This window comes from Aotus nancymaae, unplaced genomic scaffold (genome assembly GCF_030222135.1).
Source record: "Aotus nancymaae isolate 86718 unplaced genomic scaffold, 86718_ANA_hifiasm-v0.15.2.pri h1tg000008l, whole genome shotgun sequence".
Taxonomy (NCBI): Eukaryota; Metazoa; Chordata; class Mammalia; order Primates; family Aotidae; genus Aotus; species Aotus nancymaae.
Window position 1 is genome coordinate 6,785,538 of NW_026988419.1, and position 21,509 is coordinate 6,807,046.

Consider the following 21,509-nt stretch of genomic DNA (forward strand, 5'->3'; position numbering starts at 1 on the left):
TGTATAAGGTGTATGTGAAACATAAATGAATTTCATGTTTAGACTTGGGTCCCATCCTCAACATATCTCATTATGTATATGTAAATTGATATCTGAAAATATCTGAAATTCAAAAACACTTCTGGTCCAAAGAATTTTGGATTAGGGCTGGGCAATCAGTATAGTTAAGGAGCTAGAAACACATTCATGCAGGAAAGGAAGAAGAAAGGAAAGCTCTCTTCAAAATATACTACTTCCATGATGTTATCTCTCAAAGTGTAAACAACCTGCAAGTACTTCAACCAAAATTACTAGAAGAGGGGAGGGGGCACTTTCAGTAGTGCAGCATTAATATATTTGCTATACTTAGTTGTATGATCCCACTTTGGCTCCTGACTGTATCCATTTCTCCCTCTATTCTCTGTACTCTATTCTCTACATATTTTTCTTCTTTCTCTGCTGTTGAAAGGCTCAGCTCAAATATCTGGTTATAATAACTGTAAGGTCTGTTCTCGCCGAGGATAAAATGAAGAAACTGAGGCCAGCACGAAAATAATCCAATGCAAGGGAATTTATTCAGGCTCCCAGGTGAGGTTCTGCGGTCCAACAGGAGGGGCCAGAGAAGTCGCGCAGACTCCTCTCAGGCACGGGGTTTTATAGGGAGTGGAGGCCTTTGATTGGCTGTGCCCAAGGTGAATGAGAGAAAATGGTGGGGAGTGGGGCCCGGATGAAACAAAATGGCAGGGAGTGGGGCTCAGACAGGACAAAATGGTAGGCAGGGAGTGGGGCCCAGATAGGACAAAATGGTAAGCAGGAAGACAAAATGGCAGGTACGGAGTAGGGCCTGGATAGGACAAAATGCTATCAGGTAGGTCCTGACAGGGCTTTTTTCCTGGGCTCCTGGTGGCGGGGGGAGGAGGTGTGTCCGAGCTCCCAGCAAGGGAAGGAGGTGTGTCCGAGCTCCTGGCAAGGGAAGGGGGCGTGTCCGAGCTCCCAGGGAGGGGAGGGGGTGTGTCCGATGTCCCTGTGAGGGGAGGGGGTGTGTCTGAGCTCTCGGTGACACAACCAGCCTTACAATAACCAGGAGTGAATTTATTCCTCTCAACTCCAAAATATATTTTAACAGTAATGAACAATTTTTAGGGGCAGTACACAGGTATGAGAGATCTGAACTTTGGAGTTAGAGAGATTCAAGCTTTTCTACTTTTAGATATGTGCCAAGGTCATAGCAGGTTTCCTTTTTGTCCTCTTTTGCATGGTAAAAAGAGTTCTGAGTCATGCTTCCAGCAAGGGTGTAGTCTACTGGGGTCCTAGCTTCATTCACAAGTCTCCTCTTATAATTAGTGCCTGCCTGAGGTAGGGCATTCTATCTTGTATCCCTTGCTCAACCATTAAGGGAGAAAGCTCCAAGTTTACAGTCCTTGGTTAACAATCATGAGAGAAAAAAGGAGCTTTTGCACTTTCTCTCTCAGGATTCCTGCTTTTATTTCATTGTTGGCCTCTGTGGAATCCTTTTCATGCCTGCCTATCAAAAGATACTAATCTTAACCATCACTTTTTATCATTTTTGTGATTTCAATTTGGAGGATAACCACAGAAATTACCTTGTAGTACATACAAATCTAGAATTAATATAGTTGCATCATTACCAAAAGTTAGAAAATTTCTAAGTACAGAGAAGAATCTTTGTCTTATTTTAGAGGGATAAGAAACAAGAACAGAAATGTTAAATCTAACTCTATCCAAGGAATTTCCTCAACTGCCTTTCCCAAAACTTCCTGCCTTAGAAGAAAGATACCAAAGATGTGTGGAGAATATTGCACCTAACTAAATTCTACCCATTTCTGAACCAAAAATGGGGAAATAAAAGTTTTGAGAGTTAAAACTGTCCAACACTTGGTTTCACTGGTGGATTTAATTCTTTTGAGATTTATCTTTAAAGTTAAAAATTTTTTTTTTTTTTGAGACAGAGTTTGGCTCTGTCGCTCAGGTTGGAATGCAGTGGCGCGATCTCAGTTCGCTGCAACTTCTGTCTTCCAGGTTCAAGCGATTCTCCTGCCTGAGCCTCCCGAATAGCTGGGATTACAGCTGTTGCCACCATGCCTGCCACCACATTTGCCTAACTTTGTATTTTTGGTAAAGACAGACAGAGTTGCACTGTATTGGCCAGGCTGGTCTCAAACTTCTGGCCTCAAATAGTGTTGGGATTACAGGCATGAGCCACTGTACCTAGCCTTGACATGTAAATACATCAGTATATATAATTAGCAAATAAATACCACAATGGAAAAAGTATACACAACTTCGGCCGGGTGCAGTGGCTCACGCCTGTAATCCCAACAATATGGGAGGCCAAGGCAGGCGGATCACCTGAGGTCAGGAGTTCGAGATCAGCCTGGCCAACATGGTGAAACCTCCTATCTACTAAAAATACGAAAACTAGCTGGGTGTGGTGGTGGTGGGCGCCTGTAATCCCAGCTACTTGGGAGGCTGGGGCACAAGAATCGCTTGAACCTGGAAGGTGGTTCGGCCGGGTGCAGTGGCTCACGCCTGTAATCCCAACAATATGGGAGGCCAAGGCAGGCGGATCACCTGAGGTCAGGAGTTCGAGATCAGCCTGGCCAACATGGTGAAACCTCCTATCTACTAAAAATACAAAAACTAGCTGGGTGTGGTGGTGGCGGGCACCTGTAATCCCAGCTACTTGGGAGGCTGGGGCACAAGAATCGCTTGAACCTGGGAGGTGGAGGTTGCAGTGAGCCAAGATCATGCCACTGCACTCCAGCATTGGCAATAAAGTGAGACCCCATCTCAAAAAAAAACAAAAGTATACACAACTCAAAGTATTTAAACCTGAACCACTTTCTAGATACTATACGTTAGAAAACCACCTACGATGCAACCAACAGCCACTACTACCTGGATGAAGGTCTGAAAGGAAGCACAGCAGGTTCTTGCTACCTACCCAACCATGACATTAATTGTATTAGTTGCTCCTGAGATGGGAAGGATCATATACGGTAACAGGATACAAAATTTAGCTGATCGCACAAATGATGAAATAAAATCCCTCAATAGACAAATACTGCTTTGGTTGATAGTTTATTAAATACACTACATTTGTATCTTGTTCTGTAGGTTTTTAAATTGTTCACACATGAACTGAGTAAAAACGTACTTTATAGAAAACCAAGTGCAAAACTAAAATGAAAGAATGCACATACTGCACACATATTTAACTGCTGAAATGTTAGAAATTAACCTGTACAAGTACCTAATGAAGGAGATTATGAAATATTAGGTGGTTGAGTTTCTTAAATCTGGCACCAAGCCATGACTCTGAAAGTGTTAATGTTGAAGTGTAGATGCAAAAATATCTGTTAACAAAACTGTTTAATCTAACAGTTTTGAGAACCAGGACAAAATACTGTTTTTCTTTCACAGACACTTTTCTAAATCAATTCTCTACAGACTCTCTCCCATTCAGAATCAGTTGTGTGGATTAAGGAGGCAAAAAATAAATTCCTTTTAGAAAACCACAGTGGAGCCTATTTACAAAACATGCAAAGGGAGAATTTTAAGCAGGTGTTACTGCAAAACTGCTCAAAAGTGAATACAGCAGAGTGACAGAATATACCTGTACTTCTACAAATATAGGTCCTTCCCCCAGACTTTCTGGAAGAAATACATTTTCAGTGTGTGGACTATAAAATGGCATACAATGCAGAGACAGAAACAAAGAAGTTTGCAAATATTTTATATTTCCAGCTGTTGAGACAAGATTTTTGAGAGCTGATGTTACCTCTAGCGGCGAAACCAGAGCCAGCTATTAAGCAGCCAGAAAGCTACAGTAATTGAATACATGACCATTTCTCTTTTAGCACGTTCTTTGTTCTCCTCTTCCAAAAGTTGTAGACGTCTATTTAGTTTGATTATCTAAGTGAAAAACAAACACACAAAAAATACAACATAGAGGCTTTAATGATTCCTATAAAGCAGTAAAATAATTTGTCAAAAATATTATAACACGGAAAGTTTCATCTGGAGCAAAATAAACACAACTACATACAGAAAAACATGTCATTCATGACAGCTTAAATTCATTTAAACATCCTTCCCCTTTCTATTCCTCTCCTATGAACTTCTTGTCACTCAGCCTCAGTTGTTCATATTTAACCTGGCTATAAATGCCTTCTCTGTCCACCTCTCTTAGTTACTAAGGCAATCCAATAAAATAACCTATTGCAGTCGGCCTTGGGATATGCCACCCAAACCCTTCAGGCCTGAAGGCTAATTCCCCAGCTGCTGGAAATGCCGCTGGCTGACAGTACCACCCTTGCTGTTAGCCCTTACCGTGAAAAGCCCTGGGCTGAACAACTGCCTGCCTAAGCTCATGCTCTCCTACTGAGCTTTACTTAAAAATATTTTATTTAATCCAATTTCCTTCTATATCTATTTGGCACAGACAAAACGAGAAAACCAAATCTGCCTTCTTTACATGTGTGTATGTCTGTGTGATCTAGAAACTGTGGGAGTACGTATTAAAAATATGCATGTGAAACTGCAATTATAAAAAAGGATTTATTACAGAATACAAGACATACGTATGCAGAGACCCTTTGCAAGCTGAAAGGAGTGGTTTCTAAATGGAGTTATTAAACACAGTAACAAAGGTTCCAAAGTGATTGTTCCACATTTCAAAAGCCAAACTTAGGGCTATACTGGTTTGCTAAAAATTCTTTGTTATTGTCTAGAATTACATTAATCTATCTTGGTAATATTGTTTTATGCTGATAAAAACATGTAAATGGTAGTTCAATATATGTTTAATCAAAATGAGAAAATCAATTATGGCTTACTAGTTTGATAGATAAAATATTTCAATTCACGGGTCCCACAGAAGAGAAATCGATAAAATGTTGAGAACTATCACTTTAAAATATTGTATGAATGTAACTTAGAAGTATATCTTATATGGTACACTAAATACCTGTCGTCTTAGTGAAGCTGCATCTACAACAGTCAGGTCATCTGATGTTCCTTCAATTGTTGAATCTATATTTGAAATGCCATACCTGCAGATAAGAAATAGAACTACAAATGAATATTAAAACAGAACTAAGAGTAATTAGCACGTCATGTCATGTTTAGTGTAATGCTCAAAGTAGTATTCAGAAAACTGGTACCTAATAATATGAATTACTAAATTTTACCACTTGAATTTCTACAAATAAAGGAAAGAAAAAAGTTTAAAATGATAATTACCTACAATACTGAAAAAGGGCACTAAAAATTGGAGAATCAGAAAAAAATCCTGACTAAAGGTACAAACAGAAAATTCTCAAGCCAGAAGGACTGGTGATGCTAAAAAGGATCCCTGGCTGAAAAGGTCCTGAGAGCTGCCACTTAGGATAGAACGAAATAGAATTCTTATACAAACTTATGTCCATGTGCAAGCCCATAGGCATAGACTCACTGGCAGGCAACGCAAAGTAGACTAACTCTAACTGAAGAAAGACTCATCACCTCTTCTCATTGTCTCTTGTCTTGCCATTCCTATTCTTTGCTTCTTGTCTTTTTTTTTTTTTTTTTTTTTGAGATGGAGTTTCAATCTTGTTGCCCAGGCTGGAGTGCAATGGTGCAATCCCAGCTCACTGCAACCTCTACCTCCCTGGTTCAAGTGATTCTCCTGCCTCAGCCCCCCAAGTAGCTGGGATTACAGGCACCTGTCACTACGCCCGGCTAATTTTTGTACTTTTAGTAGAGATGGGGTTTCACCATGTTGGCCAGGCTGGTCTCAAACTCCTGACTTCAGGTGACCCACCTGCCTTGGGCTCCTAAAGTGCTGGGATTACAGGCGTGAGCCACCACACCTGGCCTATTCTTATTTCTAATTATTTACGTTCTACTGTGTTCTCCCACAGAAACAATTATAAAATTTCCTGAATATATCTTGCCACTACATTTCGCTCCAGAATTGACCCAATAATGAATAAGAGGCTGTGTATAAAATAATAATACTAAAAAATCACTAAGACAAAACCCAGAGAAAGCATATTAAAAAAGTACTTTCTGTTCCAATGCAGTTACTTCTAAAAGGGGAACTAATTTTTAGATGACTGACACTGAACTTGTGAAAAACAAAGACAAATGCCATTCCTCTCCTTTGCCGGGATTTCCGCATTTTAAAATTTAACTGAATTAATAGCTTCATTGAGATACAACTTATATAACCACACAATTCACCACACATGGATTTAATATCCTAAATGGTTATTCTAGTAAAATGGCATAGTAAATTTTCTAAATGAGCAGAATATAAATAAACTGAATTAAAAGTTACTCCTGTGTAGTCCACAGAATTGGCACATGGATCATCTATTCTAATATGCTTCCCAGCAAGTCCCCACTACAAAAAGCACATACCCACACAAAGGGATATGAAGCAGAATTATATTTTTCATTCAGACATGTTAAAGACAAAACTATTAAAAAATCCTTTTGTCTCAAATATAGTTAAAAGTAATAAAAATACTTAAAGTATGCAAAAACCTTAAATAATAGATGGTGTGTACTGACTGACTCTAGATAATTGACAACCATCTCCACATGTTCCTTCTATGGCTAAATTATCTTGCTTTCTCATTAACTGTCCGATTCTTTCACGAGAACACAATAAATAACCTGGAATACTGAGGGTAATTACACCAGTTAGAGAAGTTAACTTCTAAGTTAGTAGATTGCTGGAACCATGGGTTGAAAATGATTAGTGGAAAAAATAAAGGTTGAAGATTCCCTTTTCCTTCACTTCATCCTCAAAATAAAACTCTTCTATTTCTGTGAGGCCACATAAGAGATGAATAATTAGAAATAGAAATCAAACAGAAGCAACTGTTCAAGGGATCTAGACTGAACGTAGAGAATGAAGTACAGATGAAAGCGATTACTCACAATTTATATCCTGAATTAATTAAGGTTTAGATATCTGAAAAGGAAATCTCCATTTGCAAAGAAATATAAGGATATGACAAAAGATTTTGCCTATATAATTCAATTTAAAACAAAAACATGTTACTTTATATTGTGTTTTAAACAAAAACCAGTATTTATTAGAACTAAAAAACTCTAATGCTAAGTTAGACCACTGGCTGAAAATACTCTGATAGAAAGATAAAAGGATCACAAACTTAGAGAAAAATAGAAGGGAAAACGACAATGAACTGAACTAAAATTGTAAAAAGAAACAAGTCAGCAGAGTGGTAGGGGACCACCACAGTCACACTTCTCAATTTCTCCAACATGAGTTCAGTTTTAATGAGCAGCTAATGTTTCCCTTTTCTCTTGCTTCAATGAATGTACCAGCTTCTTCTAAGCACAGAAATGATGCTGCCAGTTTAAAATCTACTGCTACAGATAATACATTTCTGCTTAAATAAAACTGACTGAAAAAATTATACAATAATAGCATCTGTGAATACCAATAGTTTTTGATTTTGTTTTTCCAGACTATGAGAAAACTACATGGGAATTTCAGCACTTAAGAACTGTTCTTAAGTGCCTGTGCATGTCAGGAAGAAAGGAACACTCAGCCTAAGCATGTCTGAAAGCGTGAAAAGGGCAAAAATAGAGGCCTTAGATCAACAGATGATAAAAAAGCTTAAAACTAAATTTCCTTTCTAATATTCACCTTCCCAAACTGTGGAGTAGTCAGTGCTGACTTCTCCCAATTTAAGACGATGCCTTACAGGTTTGCTCACACACTAAAAGTGACATTGCAGATAATTAATGACTTAAAAGGAAATGCTGGGCACAATTCAGGCAACCATTAAAATGATGTACATAGAATAAGATTTAAGACAATTTTTTCTGTTTTAGTATGCAAATTATTATAAACCACTAACAAACTATTAACACTGCATTTAAATAAAATATCTCAGCTGTTCACATCATACCATAATTATTAAACATTTTCCTTCATACTAACTGGCCAGATGTCATGACTGATTATTCATTGTTCTCAGAGAGAAGCAAGATGTACTCAACGAGGAAAGCTGTAGAAAGAAGTTCAGCTACAACACACAGGCATGGCTACAACATGCACCATGTCCTGCAACACACAAATTCCGCCAACCATTTACCCTGGTAATTACAAAGTCTCAAAATTTACCTGACGTTGTCATGATGAGGATTAGAAGTGGCGGCAGCAGACCCACCACGCAACACAGGTCTAAGGCAGGTTTTTGCGGGAGAAGGCACAAGACAGAATCAGGAAACAGAGAAGTAATAAAATAAAAGCAAAAACAAGACAAATAAATGTCAAATAGGATTATATTGTATGTTTCAATACAATATAATATCTCTCAACTACTTTAAAAAATTCCTGTCTCATGTGTTCTCCATTTTACCATTTTTATAAACTAAACATTTTATCATTTCATAAACTACTGATTAAAGAAACAAAGGGAATTTATATTTACAAGAAAACAGCACCAACATATAATTTTTTTGGTGCTTTATGAAATTTAAGACAGAGGACAACTCTGTTTAAAAAGTGTAATTCCTTTCTTCTAGTTGACAAAAAAATCACTAGCATCTTTAAAAGCATATCAGCACCTGTTAGCTGCACCTGTATGACCATGGTTGCTCATCTGGTATCAACAGCTCTATCTCAAAAAATGTATTAATAAATTTCAAGAAACTCCATTTTCCACAGTTCCTTCCCACCCACCTTATTAAGTTTGAGTAATGCCTGATGTCTCAATGTAGTTGTGTCTCATTCAAACTCTCAGCTCTCCAGAGTGAAAATGCAAGCCTCTGCTCTGAAGTGGTGAAGATCAGGCAACGTGCTATAGCACATCACAGAAAGTGCAACCAACAATTTGAGTCTGATCTTGAGACAACCAGGAGTGACATACAGGGCCGCTGGAAATGAAGACTAAGGTGTACTGGGAAATTGGTGGGGATTTCCACTCATTCTCAGTATATACTTTGGTGCTAGAGGACAGTTAGCTTTCTACTTTGATAAGCAGCATCCTTTCCAATAAGTGTTATCTTTTAAAATCAGGAAACAAAAGCTTATACATGTTCACTGGTCAATTCCCCGTAAAACAATCAGCAATATCTACTAAGCAGAGAGGGAAGACTGGAGTATTCGATCCATATAAAGATTTTAAGAATTATTAAATCCTATTTTGGATATCTCATTCTCTAAGTAACTGATCTGGTTTTGCCTGAATTAAGTATCAAGACAATAATTATATAATGGTTAATGTTTAATACCAAATACACCAATTTTTTCTGTAAGTTGGCACAGTTGTGCAATTTTGACTATAATACAAATCATTACTTTCTGATAATTCAATTTATAGAATAAAATTCTAATGTTTAACTTCTCTATGTCTTAAAGGTACTACCAGGCTTAAAGAAATTTCTGGGCCAGGCACGGTGGCTCACGCTTGTAATTTCAGCACTTTGAGAGGCCGAGGAGGGCAGATCACGAAGTCAAGAGATAGAGACCATCCTGGCCAACATGGTGAAGCCCTATCTCTACTTAAAATACAAAAATCAGCTGGGTGTGGTGGCATGTGCCTGTAGTCCCAGCTACTTGGGAGGCTGAGGCAAGAAAATTGCTTGAACCCAGGAGGTGGAGGTTGTAGTGAGCCGAGATCGTGCCACTGCACTCCATCCTGGCAACAGAGCAAAACTCTGTCTCATAAAAAAAAAAAAAAAGAGAAAAGAAATTTCTGGAGCCTAGATGATAAGGGATTCAGAGACTTTCGGGGGAAACATGTTTGACTTTTATTTTATGGCTAAAAACCATGAATAAATCACATATGCTTGAGACAGGTCTTAAATTCATCTCATCCTACTAACGTATTTACTCTGTGGTATTAGAAACCTGTTATTTAACTACAATCTTAAATTACACTAACATGAAAATGGTTAACTAGATGAAGCCAACACTGTGTGCTTCCTAAGGCTTTTTAAAGTGCACACAGTATGTTCAAATGGGTCTGTGATATTCAACATATTCCACCACAGAGATTTCCCTTTTATAATGCAGAGCCAGAAAATAATACAGTTACCTTTCACAACGTATTTCATTTTGTCTTCTCACACTGGCAATTGACACATATAATATAAAAGTAAATTAGACAGGTATTTGGCAAAGTTAGAAACTTCATTCAAGTACCATTTTCTATAAGCATGATTTAATACACAAAATCTTTCAACAGTATGCTTTGGAGAGTGGCAAAAGGGAAAGAAATCCAAGGCTACCACTGAGCTCCACCATTAACTTGTGTACTGACGTTTCTGAGTAAATATGCTCTGATGTAACATAATATGTGTTTCTTTGCTATAAAAACATAACCTGCTACAGGAAATAAACAGTTTGATTGGGGGATCAGGAATTACACATTTTTTTAAAAGAGAAAAATTATAAATAACAAACATTGTATCTACTGCAACTCTAGATTTCTAGGTCTTCCAAGTTGTCTATTTATAGGAATACTTGCCAAAAATATAAATTATTCACACATTGGTTTCTTATTCTATTCACTTAAAGCTGGTACAATCTGTTAAGAAAAAACTGTAAAAAGTAATCAAGCCCCTCCTAAAAATAAAAGCTAAGCATTACTCATCTATCAATATTTAACCAATGTTCTTACACAGGAATGAAGTTTCTTTTTTAAGATGTTAATATTTTACATTGTAAAATGACGTACATAGCTCTAACAGATGTAAGGAGAGATGGGCATTTTCTAACCAGTTAAGGACCAAATCGTAATAATATCTTAATTTTTGCTGCACCTGAGGAAATAGCATACCTGGTGCTTTGGTAAATTTTCAGCGTATGAGTTTTCCAAATGCATGACACTGACCTGTGTAAATAAACTTTTCTAACATGTACCTACAATTTAAGTTGGTGTTTATATTGAGCTTGGTTTATATCATCTACATTCTTGTAAGAAAAAATACATAGTACATAAACCTTTTGACAGTGTCCTTTAAAACGTAAACTGAAAATAGTTCTTATGTCAAGGAATTGTGAATCTGCATTATTTCAGTGATAAAGCAAGCAGGAACCTTTTTTTTTTTACCCCCCAAGAGTTCTAGCTTAAATTAACTATACCTAATGTGATGACGTATGAACAAAAGATAAGATATTGCATTAGCATAATAGCCAAGAGTAATAAAATAGAAAGGAAATAAAGATGTACAGAGCAAGGAACGTAGAAGCAGTAAAAATTTTATAAGCAGTATTATTTTATAATCATGCAAGTAGAACATTATCCAAATTTCACATTCCTATTTCTTATATCTGAAAAGTTATGCTGTATAATTCTCATAGAGGAAATCTGATTTGGTATTTAAAATTCTGATCAAATCTTGCTCAACGTTGAGATCCTAAGAGATCTGAATACAACTTTAAAAAATCCTTCAATACTGAAGTGGCAATAAGACTGATGAGAATCTAACCCTCCGGACTCCAAGCTAACATATAGATCTAGGAGCAAAGCATTATTAATATAACTCCTTCATGAATTTTTAAAAACTTACTTAAGTGAATGAGAAAAGATAATTTCTTCCCAGAAAAGGGATTTTAAAGTTATCAATTCATCACAATGTAAAAAACTGAAATAAAATTTCACTTAAAGTCTAAAAATATTTTTCATTATTAAAAAAATACAAAGTTCATACTAATACAATTTTTGATTTTGTGCATTTGACCCTGAGGCACAATTGTTTTCCTATTACGAGGAAAAAAAATCCGTATTTTCACAAGTTCCACATTACTGCAATGAACTGTGTATATGCTAGTGGGGGGATTGGGACAAATACTTTTTTTTTCTCTTTGGGACATATAATTTTAATGTAATGTGACTTTATTATCTAGCTATTAGTTTTTATACAAGATTTAGAAATATATTTCTCATTCAGATATTTTAAATGTAATAGCATTTGATATTATATACTCTGACCTAATAATCTGGTCTCTACTAAGGATTTATTGTAATCAAAAAGTTAAAAAACTTAGCTGATGGTCAATAATTCTGTTTTAAGGAGGGAAGAGAAAACAGGCACTTGTAAATATTAGTTCTTAAGTGCCTGCTACTTTATATTCAATATCATTTAAAAGATCTCCTACTACACTAAATAAAGAATTGGAGGCCATTATCCCTATATTATAAGTAAAGGTAGGGAGAGGAGAAGATCCTTACAAGAATCCAGAAAGCTAGATATTACTATCCTTCTTCCCTATTTTTCAACATATAAGGAAAATGAGGCCCAAAGAAGCTAAGCAGTGTGTTCAAGGCCATCATGCAGCTATGCACGGGGTGGATCCAGGTTAATTCTGAGTGACTTCCTGAATCCATACTTTTTGTTCTGAATCTTCCTGCTTCTTACAGCTTCCCAATAGTCCAAGAATGTCTTTGAAGCTTCAAAAAGCATAAAAGGGAGTCAAAACCCTTGGGGAAAAACAAACAAAACATATCTATACATAAACATGTATATATAATTTGCCTCCCACACCCTCATACCATGAGCTTTCTTTTTCATCTCTTTTTAGTGCAGCTTTCAGTCCTTGGACCCAAGTGTATAGCACTAGGTCATCTCTGGGAAGGCTTAGAAAGGCCCTGAATTCAACAATGATAAGTAGCATGGACAAGTGCTTGAGAAGTATGGTGACATACTCAGGGCCTGTGTGAGGACTACAAGCATTCAACAAGAAAAAGTTTGTTCAGTGCAAGCCAGAAGACATATTCGTTCCTAAGAAGCAGGATTTATTAGAAAGGCCAGCTTAATTTATTGTGAATTCTTCAAAATGCAGAAAGTAAGAATTTAGTTAAATAATCATAAAAATTCAAACCCTGACTACCAAAAGCCACTAGATAAGTGTTCAGAGTTGAAATGAAATTGACTCTATCTTTCCCACACTATGCCAAAAAAGCCCCTGAATTTCCTTTAAAACATTATGTAGTAACAAAGTGAGGACAAAAAGTACTTGAAATAACTACAAAAAAATTATTTGTATGAGTAAGTCTTAGTATACTACTAATGATTTTACTTGGAGATGTTCGAAAGTGATATAAGTTATCAACACTGAAAAACATCAGTGTTCTCAAACAGATGATAGCACTTGGAATTTTCAAAAGAAGCCTAGAAATCAGTCGTTGAGAGGAAAGGAAAAAGTGTCCTAACATCACCTCCTCAGATTTGCTTTAATAATCCAATCATTTTAGTAGCATAAATGATTACATCAAAAGACTAAAGAGGAGTAGTACGCTTCAGTCCAACACTCAATCCAACGGGACCCCTCGGCATATCCCTAAATGGAGTCAAGTACTTAGAACAGGCTAGAAAAGCCTTTGAAAAAAATCATTCGCTTTCTTTGTATACTCTCCCTGATAGATGGAAAGCTAATGTAATCTTGTGAAATGTGAATTTTGGACAACAATTTTGAATTAAAAGAAAGTAAAGCAAGCTGTTTCAAACCATTGCATCTTAGGAGGAGGCTAGAAGGTAAAAACAGAAAAGGAAGACACCACAGTCCACTACACAAGAGGCCAAAAAATATGCAACAAAGCTGGCAAGAGTCACGGATGGCCAATCACCTGCGATTTTCATCCAGCACATCCAAGATCTGCTGGTATGCCCTACGAGTAGAAGACTGGATAAGCGACAAAATGCCACGAGCAGAGGAAAGATTAGCTCCATCTTCAGGTAACATATGGGGAGGACAGACCCGAGCCTGTTGTGGTGATGGTGTCACACTGTTTACACAAGCACAGCAAATGAAGAGAAAAACACTCAAGTCAGATTTTTGTAAAACTTCAGCTGAGCAGTCTTTATGTTAATGTTCTTAGTTTACCTTAGTTTTCTTGCCCCCCTTTCCCACCTTTCACTCTCCCCACAAGAAAACAGTCAAAGAATAAACATTTTGAATTGTTTTCAAAAACTAGCTACAAAGCAGCACTTATAACTTTATAACCCTAAACATCAAAATAAACCGAATATGAAAGAACAACTTTACAAAGGGAAGAGAACTACAGCAATGAATGTGTTCAACCCCTACCATTGGAGAAGCAGTAACATTCTTTACTTTGTGTTTATATTCCAATTCAATAAACCAAACTTCTAAGAAACAACACTGCTGTCAACTTATGGAAGATTACCAGAGTAGGACAGAGAATTCTCATACACAGATGCCAAAGTTTAAACACATGAATCAAAAGTGATTCCATAAAAACACCATTTCAAATACTTCATAGAGACAATGAAGCAAGTTGAAGTTTATAATGAGCAAATGACACCTGATTGCTTAATTATAGTAAGCATCTGTTTTCTAGTTAAATAACTACAGCATAAATGACTCTATCTGTTCTCTAGTTAAATGACTACTACATTCCCAAATCTGTGAATACAGTGAAAGAAGGTAAGGACACTTCTTAAGTTATCAATGGCTGATAACCATTTCTGGGCTTCTTAGTGACAATATTAATCGTTCTTTCATGTGTGGGCTGAAATGCACAATTTCATTTGTCCCCCCCGGCCAGTGCTTTCTGCAAGCTGAATAAACCAATTCTTATTGTTCTAACCTAAACTCTTAAGATCTGTGTCAGTATTTTCAGGAAGCTGTTTAATGTTACAGCATAATTATCTATTGTGAGGTACTTAAGTGACACATGGACTTGGGAGATGGTTTGTTACAATAAGAGGGCTATGACGGTGGAATGAGGGCTCGACATTCTCAATGTCAAGGCAAAACTAACACCAGGTTAAATGTCATCCCATGTGTATTATGTCTAAAAGAATAAAAGCGAAGCAGATGATAAACAGTTAAAAAAGAAAATCTCTTATTTTGACTGCGTAATCTTTTCTAACTTCGCACGTATTTGTCTGCAAACTACAAAGTAAGTAGGATAATTTTTGACAGGATAGTTATAGTCATCTAATATTATTCTCAGAGTCCCAGAAAATTAAAAAACAAAATCTCCTTCACAATTTTATGAATAACTTTGAATGGCTTGGTGATCCAAAGAGAGGAGTGCCATAATATGAAAACCATGTTTTTCAAAGACTACTTAGAAGATCTAAGCCAAATCTTAACATAGGAAGCAACTAATCCACCAAGCCTGATTCACCATAGGATTTAGGCCTAATGGTGTCAAGATAAACTCAAATTTTCAGATGCAGTCTCATGGTTAGTGACCTTAAATGTCTGTTGAGAGACTGGCAATCTCTGGGAATACATATAAGCCAACATTATCTACTGACCCATGGTACTTGGCAAAACTCATACTGGGCATGCCAGAAGGAAAACAAAACAAAAATCCCAGCCTATCTGTGAAACGAAACTATATGTTAGTCTTACACTCAGAATTCTCTTTAGGCAGCACCTTGAAAACCTGAAGCTCTTACTGCTTGTGAGAAAACAGATTGAGTTCATGTTAAAAAAAATATGTATCATCGGAGGCAGAATTAAAAATGGCCAGTTTTGCATCAACAAAAACAAACAATCCATCTTATACTCTTCTTGATAGAGCAGCCAGCGTAAATGCCTAAATTCACTTAAGCAAGTTTTAAAGGACTAATCAGTACTTTGCCTTTGCATTTGGAGGCTTAAATTGAACACTCGGTGTATCATTACGTATTGATAAATAAACTAGCTACATACTAACATATTAAAGGCTCCAATAATCAATATTTAAAATTATAATCTTGGGGCAACAGTATGAATGAACTAAACTCAAATCCATGAAAAAAAGTTAATGGATTTTTGTCCATTAACAATTAAAAGAAAAGAAACGTTACTTCCTCTAAGAGAAATCCTCTTGCCGGAAACAAACAACAATGAACCGTTTATTTAAACTGTAAAAGTGCAAATACTTTCTGTCCATACATAGGAAATGAGGAAGTCATCTTATAAAATAGTCAAACATAAACTTACTTCAGATTAACTACAAGGAGTTCCTAAGATGGAATATACAGAAGGTTGGATTCTAAAACAATCCATAAGATGTCTCCCAATTCTAAGAGTCTATGACCACATGAAATTAGAAAAAACCTTACATGATTCTCAATTATAACTTAATATGAAAAATACTTATATAGAAAAATAAAAGATAAAGTTGTTATTATCAATACTAGTAAAGATATTTCATCAAAAGCAGCATCAAAATCGTAACTTGAGTTTCTAGTTGTTTCTCAAAAGAAATTAACATTTCAAAGATTAATAAAAAAATTCAGCTTTTCATTCATGTGTATGGCAATCCTCCATAAACAGCAAAAATGAAATTGGGAGTATTTTTTAAAATTGATGACTGCTTTTGCCAGTGTTAGGTATAGATTAAATGTCTTTGCTTGGTAACATTTAATTTGATCTAAAGATGAAATGAATCACCATAAGATCACCAAAATTACATTAGTAATTAGAGCCAATAAATAATTTATCAATTCTCTTTCCTTTTTAAAACTTTAAGCAGTCTTTTTGGTCTTTTTCACAAACAAATGTAAGAACAAAAAAGAATAAGCTCCATTTTAACAATCAGTTTGACAGTAGCTAAAATGTACTCCACAGGTATAAACGGTGGAGGGAAACAGTGCTTTTATGTCTGTCCACTCATGTACCCATCCAACGTTTAGTGACTCTGTTTCTGTTGTTTTGACAAGTGAACTATTGTGGAAAATAAAAAAAAGTAAACATACTACAAAGGCACTGAGAAGGTTAAGTAAATGGCATTATATGTATTAGTAATTTAATAAAAATGCACTTTGATAAATTGATTCCAGTGATGTTATAAAATAGTAAAGTCTCAACTTTACCTTTTTAAAAGAAAAGATTAGAAAATTTTGAAGAAAGCACTGATGTTTATCATGCTTCATTAGTAATAGCTCTACCTCATGCTTACATGGAATCTTATTACACAAGAGTTAAGTAAACCACACCAGGGCCGGGTGCGGTGGCTCACGCCTGTAATCTTAGCACTTTGGGAGGCCGAGGCGGGTGGGTCACTTGGAGTCAGGAGTTGAGACCAGCCTGGCCAATATGGTGAAACTCCGTCTCTACTAAAAATACAAAAATTAGCTGGGCGTGGTGGCCCGTGCCTGTAGTCCCAGCTACTCAGGAGGCTGGGGCAGAAGAATCGCTTGAACCTGGGAGGTGGCAGTTGCAGTGAGCTGAGATTGCACCATTGCACTCCAGCCAGGGCAACACAGAGAGACTCTGTCTCAAAAAACCAAAAAAACGAAAAACAAAAAAAACAACACCAGCCAATGTCAGAACTAAAATTTAAATTAAAATGTACTTGGCATAAGTATGTCATTATTAAAAGTAAGTTCAAAGTCAAGTACCTCTTTATTTGAGTTTTCATAGGAATAATGTTTCTCAAAATGAGTTTTCATAGGAATAATGTTTCTCAAACTGTGGGTATAACCTCTTCAGTGAGGTATCAGACTCTTCCAAAAAATAGGGTAAAATAATAAAGAGAAAAAATTTTCACTAAAACACAAATATATTAATTTCTGTTGGAATTTTAAATAGAGAGGAAATTCTAATACACTGCCACTATATATGGCAATTGAATAGCTGTTCCTTGATGTAAAATAATCGAACCAGAATAAGAGGAAAATTGTTGGCTATCAGTGTGGTTTCTTCTGTTGCTTAAGACCTATATTAGCTATTGAATACTTGTATTATATATCAAAATGTTCTGCTCCATGAGAGTTAGTCATTCTCATGCCTTATTTTGTCACATGGAAAGAGTGGGTTTAAAAATAAATGACAAACACACTTAGACTCCATTCTTCAGGGACAAGATAGAAGAGAAAAGACAGTGTGGTGAAATTAAAAAAAAAAATTGGGATCACTTAACCAGGTGAAGTTGAATCTGTCGAGAACTATTATGCCAACCAAAGCAAAATAAAAAGGATGCTTGGTCCTTATGTGCATATTATATTCCCTGTTCCCTTCACCAATACATGCAAAATCATATACAACTTCTTTAGCTGGTCTAGTTATTTTTTTCCTTAATAAAGTATATAATGACAGTTTGAGAAATCCTAAAACAGAGGTACTAAAAAGCCAAACAGGAAGATAATTAGGATAGCATATGTCAATTACCTGGTGAATAGATTAGTATTAACACAATCCTTCAAAATCAAAACAACTCCTACTTGTGAAAAGCAGAGCAGATAAAATCTTACGTGTACTCCGGTGCAGAAATCGGTGCTTGGAACCTTGAAATTTTATTTCTTGGGGCAGAATCTGATCTGTGCCACCTTAAATAATAATTATGCTTCTTTTACATATTCAGCTTTTATATAACACAAAGAAAAAGCTAGATCTGATTTTACTGTTTAGAACTCATTTTTGTGCCAATAGCTGACGATAATCTTATGGCCTCTTCAAAGAAATTAAGAAAACAAAGGCTAGTGCTTCTGCTCTCATACTCATTTCCACTTTTATCCTTAAAGCCATGGAATAAAATAAAGTGGAGGCAGGCAAAGTTTTTCATGCACTATGATGCAAAACAATTTCATCTTACAAAGAAAAGACTAAAGTAGGTAAAGATAGCAGGAGTTTAATCGTTATTTTAATAGAGGTACTATATTGTTTTTCTTCATTATGTTAACAACACTGAATCATATGTTCATTACACAAAATTCTAAAGTTAAGATGTAGATTCTTAAAGATGAATTCAATTGTAAATTACAAAATTAACAACAGTAGGGAAAGAAAGGGCAAGGTTACATTATTAACAAATTACGTATATAACATGGTAATACACATAACAACCATAACAAAAAATATGGTTAAGCAATGTTAAGCATTTCACTGTGAAAATGTATAAAGATTCATTACTTTTACTACCAAAAATGAGATTTTCAGTTTTATTAAAAATTTAGAAAATGTCACTAAAGCAACTTAAAGAAGAAAAAGAAATCAAACATTAGTTAACACTGTAAATCTTTTCTGTTATGAGGAACTTATGTTATTAGGTAAATGCAAAAATATCTATAATCATCTACTCTAAGTCATACTTCACTGGACTGGTTTTCATACACAATAAAGGGGTTTCCTTTTTCTTCAGTTGAATGCAGCTATCAATAATACATACTTTGGGAGAAAAATAAAAGTGGTACTATATTATAATAATCCTGTTTTTATGTTATTAACATAAAATGTCAAAGCAGCTAAGGACCTAAATAGTAAGCCACATCTTTATACAGTGGAAAAGCTTACTAGAAATCTTTGCTGCCTTATGATAATGGTACAAAAAGAAAATAATTAAAGCCCTTGAGTGTATGTTTAATCACTCTGTAAAGTACTAAAGATCAAGAAGCTACTTTAGCCATAAATGATACAGTCTCTTTACGTTTGTGTAATACATTTGGAAATAGTCTAGAAAAATGGATTTCATGGACCTGCTGACATCACTGCCAACCAGATACCTTTAGGGAAACACAATCATAAAACATTTTATATTACTAATGGTTGAATCTTGCAGTAAGCATTCCTTGAAGGAGGTATATATTCATTTTAACTTACTCTCTTCCTACACAGTCTTTCAGAATAATTTTAACTACCTTAGGAGACATTTCAATATTCTCCAAGAAATCAGAGCAGTTTTAGTTCTCCTTTCACCTAATACAAGATAATGGAATTTCAATAAGGCAAGCAAATAATTTATATAGAAGTTAGAACTTCCTTTTTCTTTCAAAGCAAGGATAAAAATACTTTAAAAAAATCCTCTCTCTACCTTGAATATTAATGACCCTATCTCCATCAAAGCCCCTTCTGTATCCCTATACTCTTTAGACAGGTCCAAACTAGAAACTAATACGGTATAATATAAACTACTGTCTTGTGCTCTAGTTAGTTTGTAAATAAAATTAAATGTTTGCATCTATCTAGATTTGCTAGCTCTCAGAAAAGATGTATCATCTCCTGATTCATTCAGTTTCCACAGAAGCTAATATGATGCTTGCCATCACACGTGGTCCATGATGAGTTTATGAAAACTGGTCAAATAATTAATGGGAAAGAAATACTAATTTATGTAATCTATTTAAAAAGCTATTACTGACAATGACTTTCTGATTAAAATTCTGACCAGTTTTCAAGGAACATTCTGTTTGTAAAAATTCATTAATTTTAATAAAAAAGTAAAAAAGCAATAATATATCTTCTGGTAGCTTTAAAATCAGAATTTGATAATACAACCAAATGAAAAAGAAAGGTTTAAACAAATAGTCTTTTAAACAACATACTTGTATTTTTTGAAAATGAAAAAGATCTAAAAAAAAAAAATCAATGAATCATAAGGGAGAAAGCTAAAAAATACTTTTGGAAAGAAAAAAAATTCTGCTTGTCTCGCTACATTGTTAAACATAGCTCATTAGAAGCAAAGCTGGAAAGGACCAGTTCACAATCTTATGGTAACTTAATTAGCAAACCATGCTACACAGGAGAGGATAAGGTTACTGAAAAATTCTCACAACCAACAAAATGGCCAGATTTTAAGACTATAAGTATGGTAAAAATGTAAACGAATTTTAAAAACTACGGGAAGTAATTATTTAGAAAAACATGCGCTTTTCTAAACAGAAAATATCCTGAGAAAACTTACAAAGGAAATATAATGCTTAGTGCTGCTACTCACAGAGAATCATTTCTGACCAGCTGTCCATTTTGGCGAACAGCATTTTCACTCATAGATCGCTCTCTTTTTAGTCTGCCAACTGCACGGATCTGTTAAGGCACAAAGAAAGGGAAGGAAATAAAAATATTCTTAGTAGCCTAGTAGCTGCTTAGCATCAAAAGAACCTTGATACAAGGCTAGTCAAAAAATTTACAAAGAATATAACTAAGAAAAGGCAACCAAGAACTGCTGCCAGGCAGTGTATTACTGACAGACTTGTTAAAAAATACACACACACACACACACACACACACACACCCTACTTACTATAATGCAGATAAACAGGAATGTCTATTTACTTTAAGAAGAATGCTACTCTGGTTTCTTTTTTAAGTTTCAATCTTACTTGGTACAATTATTATTATTTGTTTAATCTTATATACTTATTTATAAGAACAATTTATAAAAGTTTTTACAGGCACATATAGAAAATGGAGAGTATCTGTATTATAAATAAATGTTCCTGGTTTCTAGGGTTATAACAAATTAAGATTTGGTTGAATATTTGAAAACTAGACTAAAAATGTATCTAGCTTAACAGTTTTGGCATTCCAGAATGGCCGCCATCTCTAATCCCACATGTTCTTACAAAATGTAACTTTGACCTTCTTCCATTAAGAGACAGGATCTGCTTCTTTCCCTTGAAATTCAGAGAGCTGGTGACTCCTATAGAAATGATGCAAAGTGACTTCTGAGGCTAGGTCGTAACAGTGCGAAAGACAGAAGGCTTTCTTTCCCCAGGTTGTTCATATTTGGAATGGGACCATGACATAAGGAAGGCCAAGTAGCCACACAGTGAGGCCACGTGTAGGTGCACCTGCC

General features: G+C 35.5%; 1 protein-coding gene across 17 annotated transcripts in view; it reads right to left on the reverse strand.

The window, feature by feature from the left end:
* Positions 1-3,065: 3,065 nt before the first annotated feature.
* MFF (mitochondrial fission factor) overlaps positions 3,066-21,509 on the reverse strand; it is a 34,169-nt gene continuing 15,725 nt past the window's right edge. For 2 of the 17 annotated variants that reach the window (XM_012446157.2, XM_012446160.2), the window contains 7 exons: positions 20,649-20,737; positions 18,190-18,264; positions 13,599-13,757; positions 10,065-10,097; positions 8,147-8,206; positions 4,970-5,054; positions 3,066-3,915 (listed from right to left, as the gene is read on the reverse strand). In XM_012446157.2, coding sequence (XP_012301580.2) covers positions 3,784-3,915; positions 4,970-5,054; positions 8,147-8,206; positions 10,065-10,097; positions 13,599-13,757; positions 18,190-18,264; positions 20,649-20,737 — 633 coding nt within the window. In that variant the 3' untranslated portion in view covers positions 3,066-3,783. The remainder of the gene's footprint in view (positions 3,916-4,969; positions 5,055-8,146; positions 8,207-10,064; positions 10,098-13,598; positions 13,758-18,189; positions 18,265-20,648; positions 20,738-21,509) is intronic. The other 15 variants (XM_012446164.2, XM_012446162.2, XM_012446166.2 and 12 more) reach the window with 10 other exon arrangements.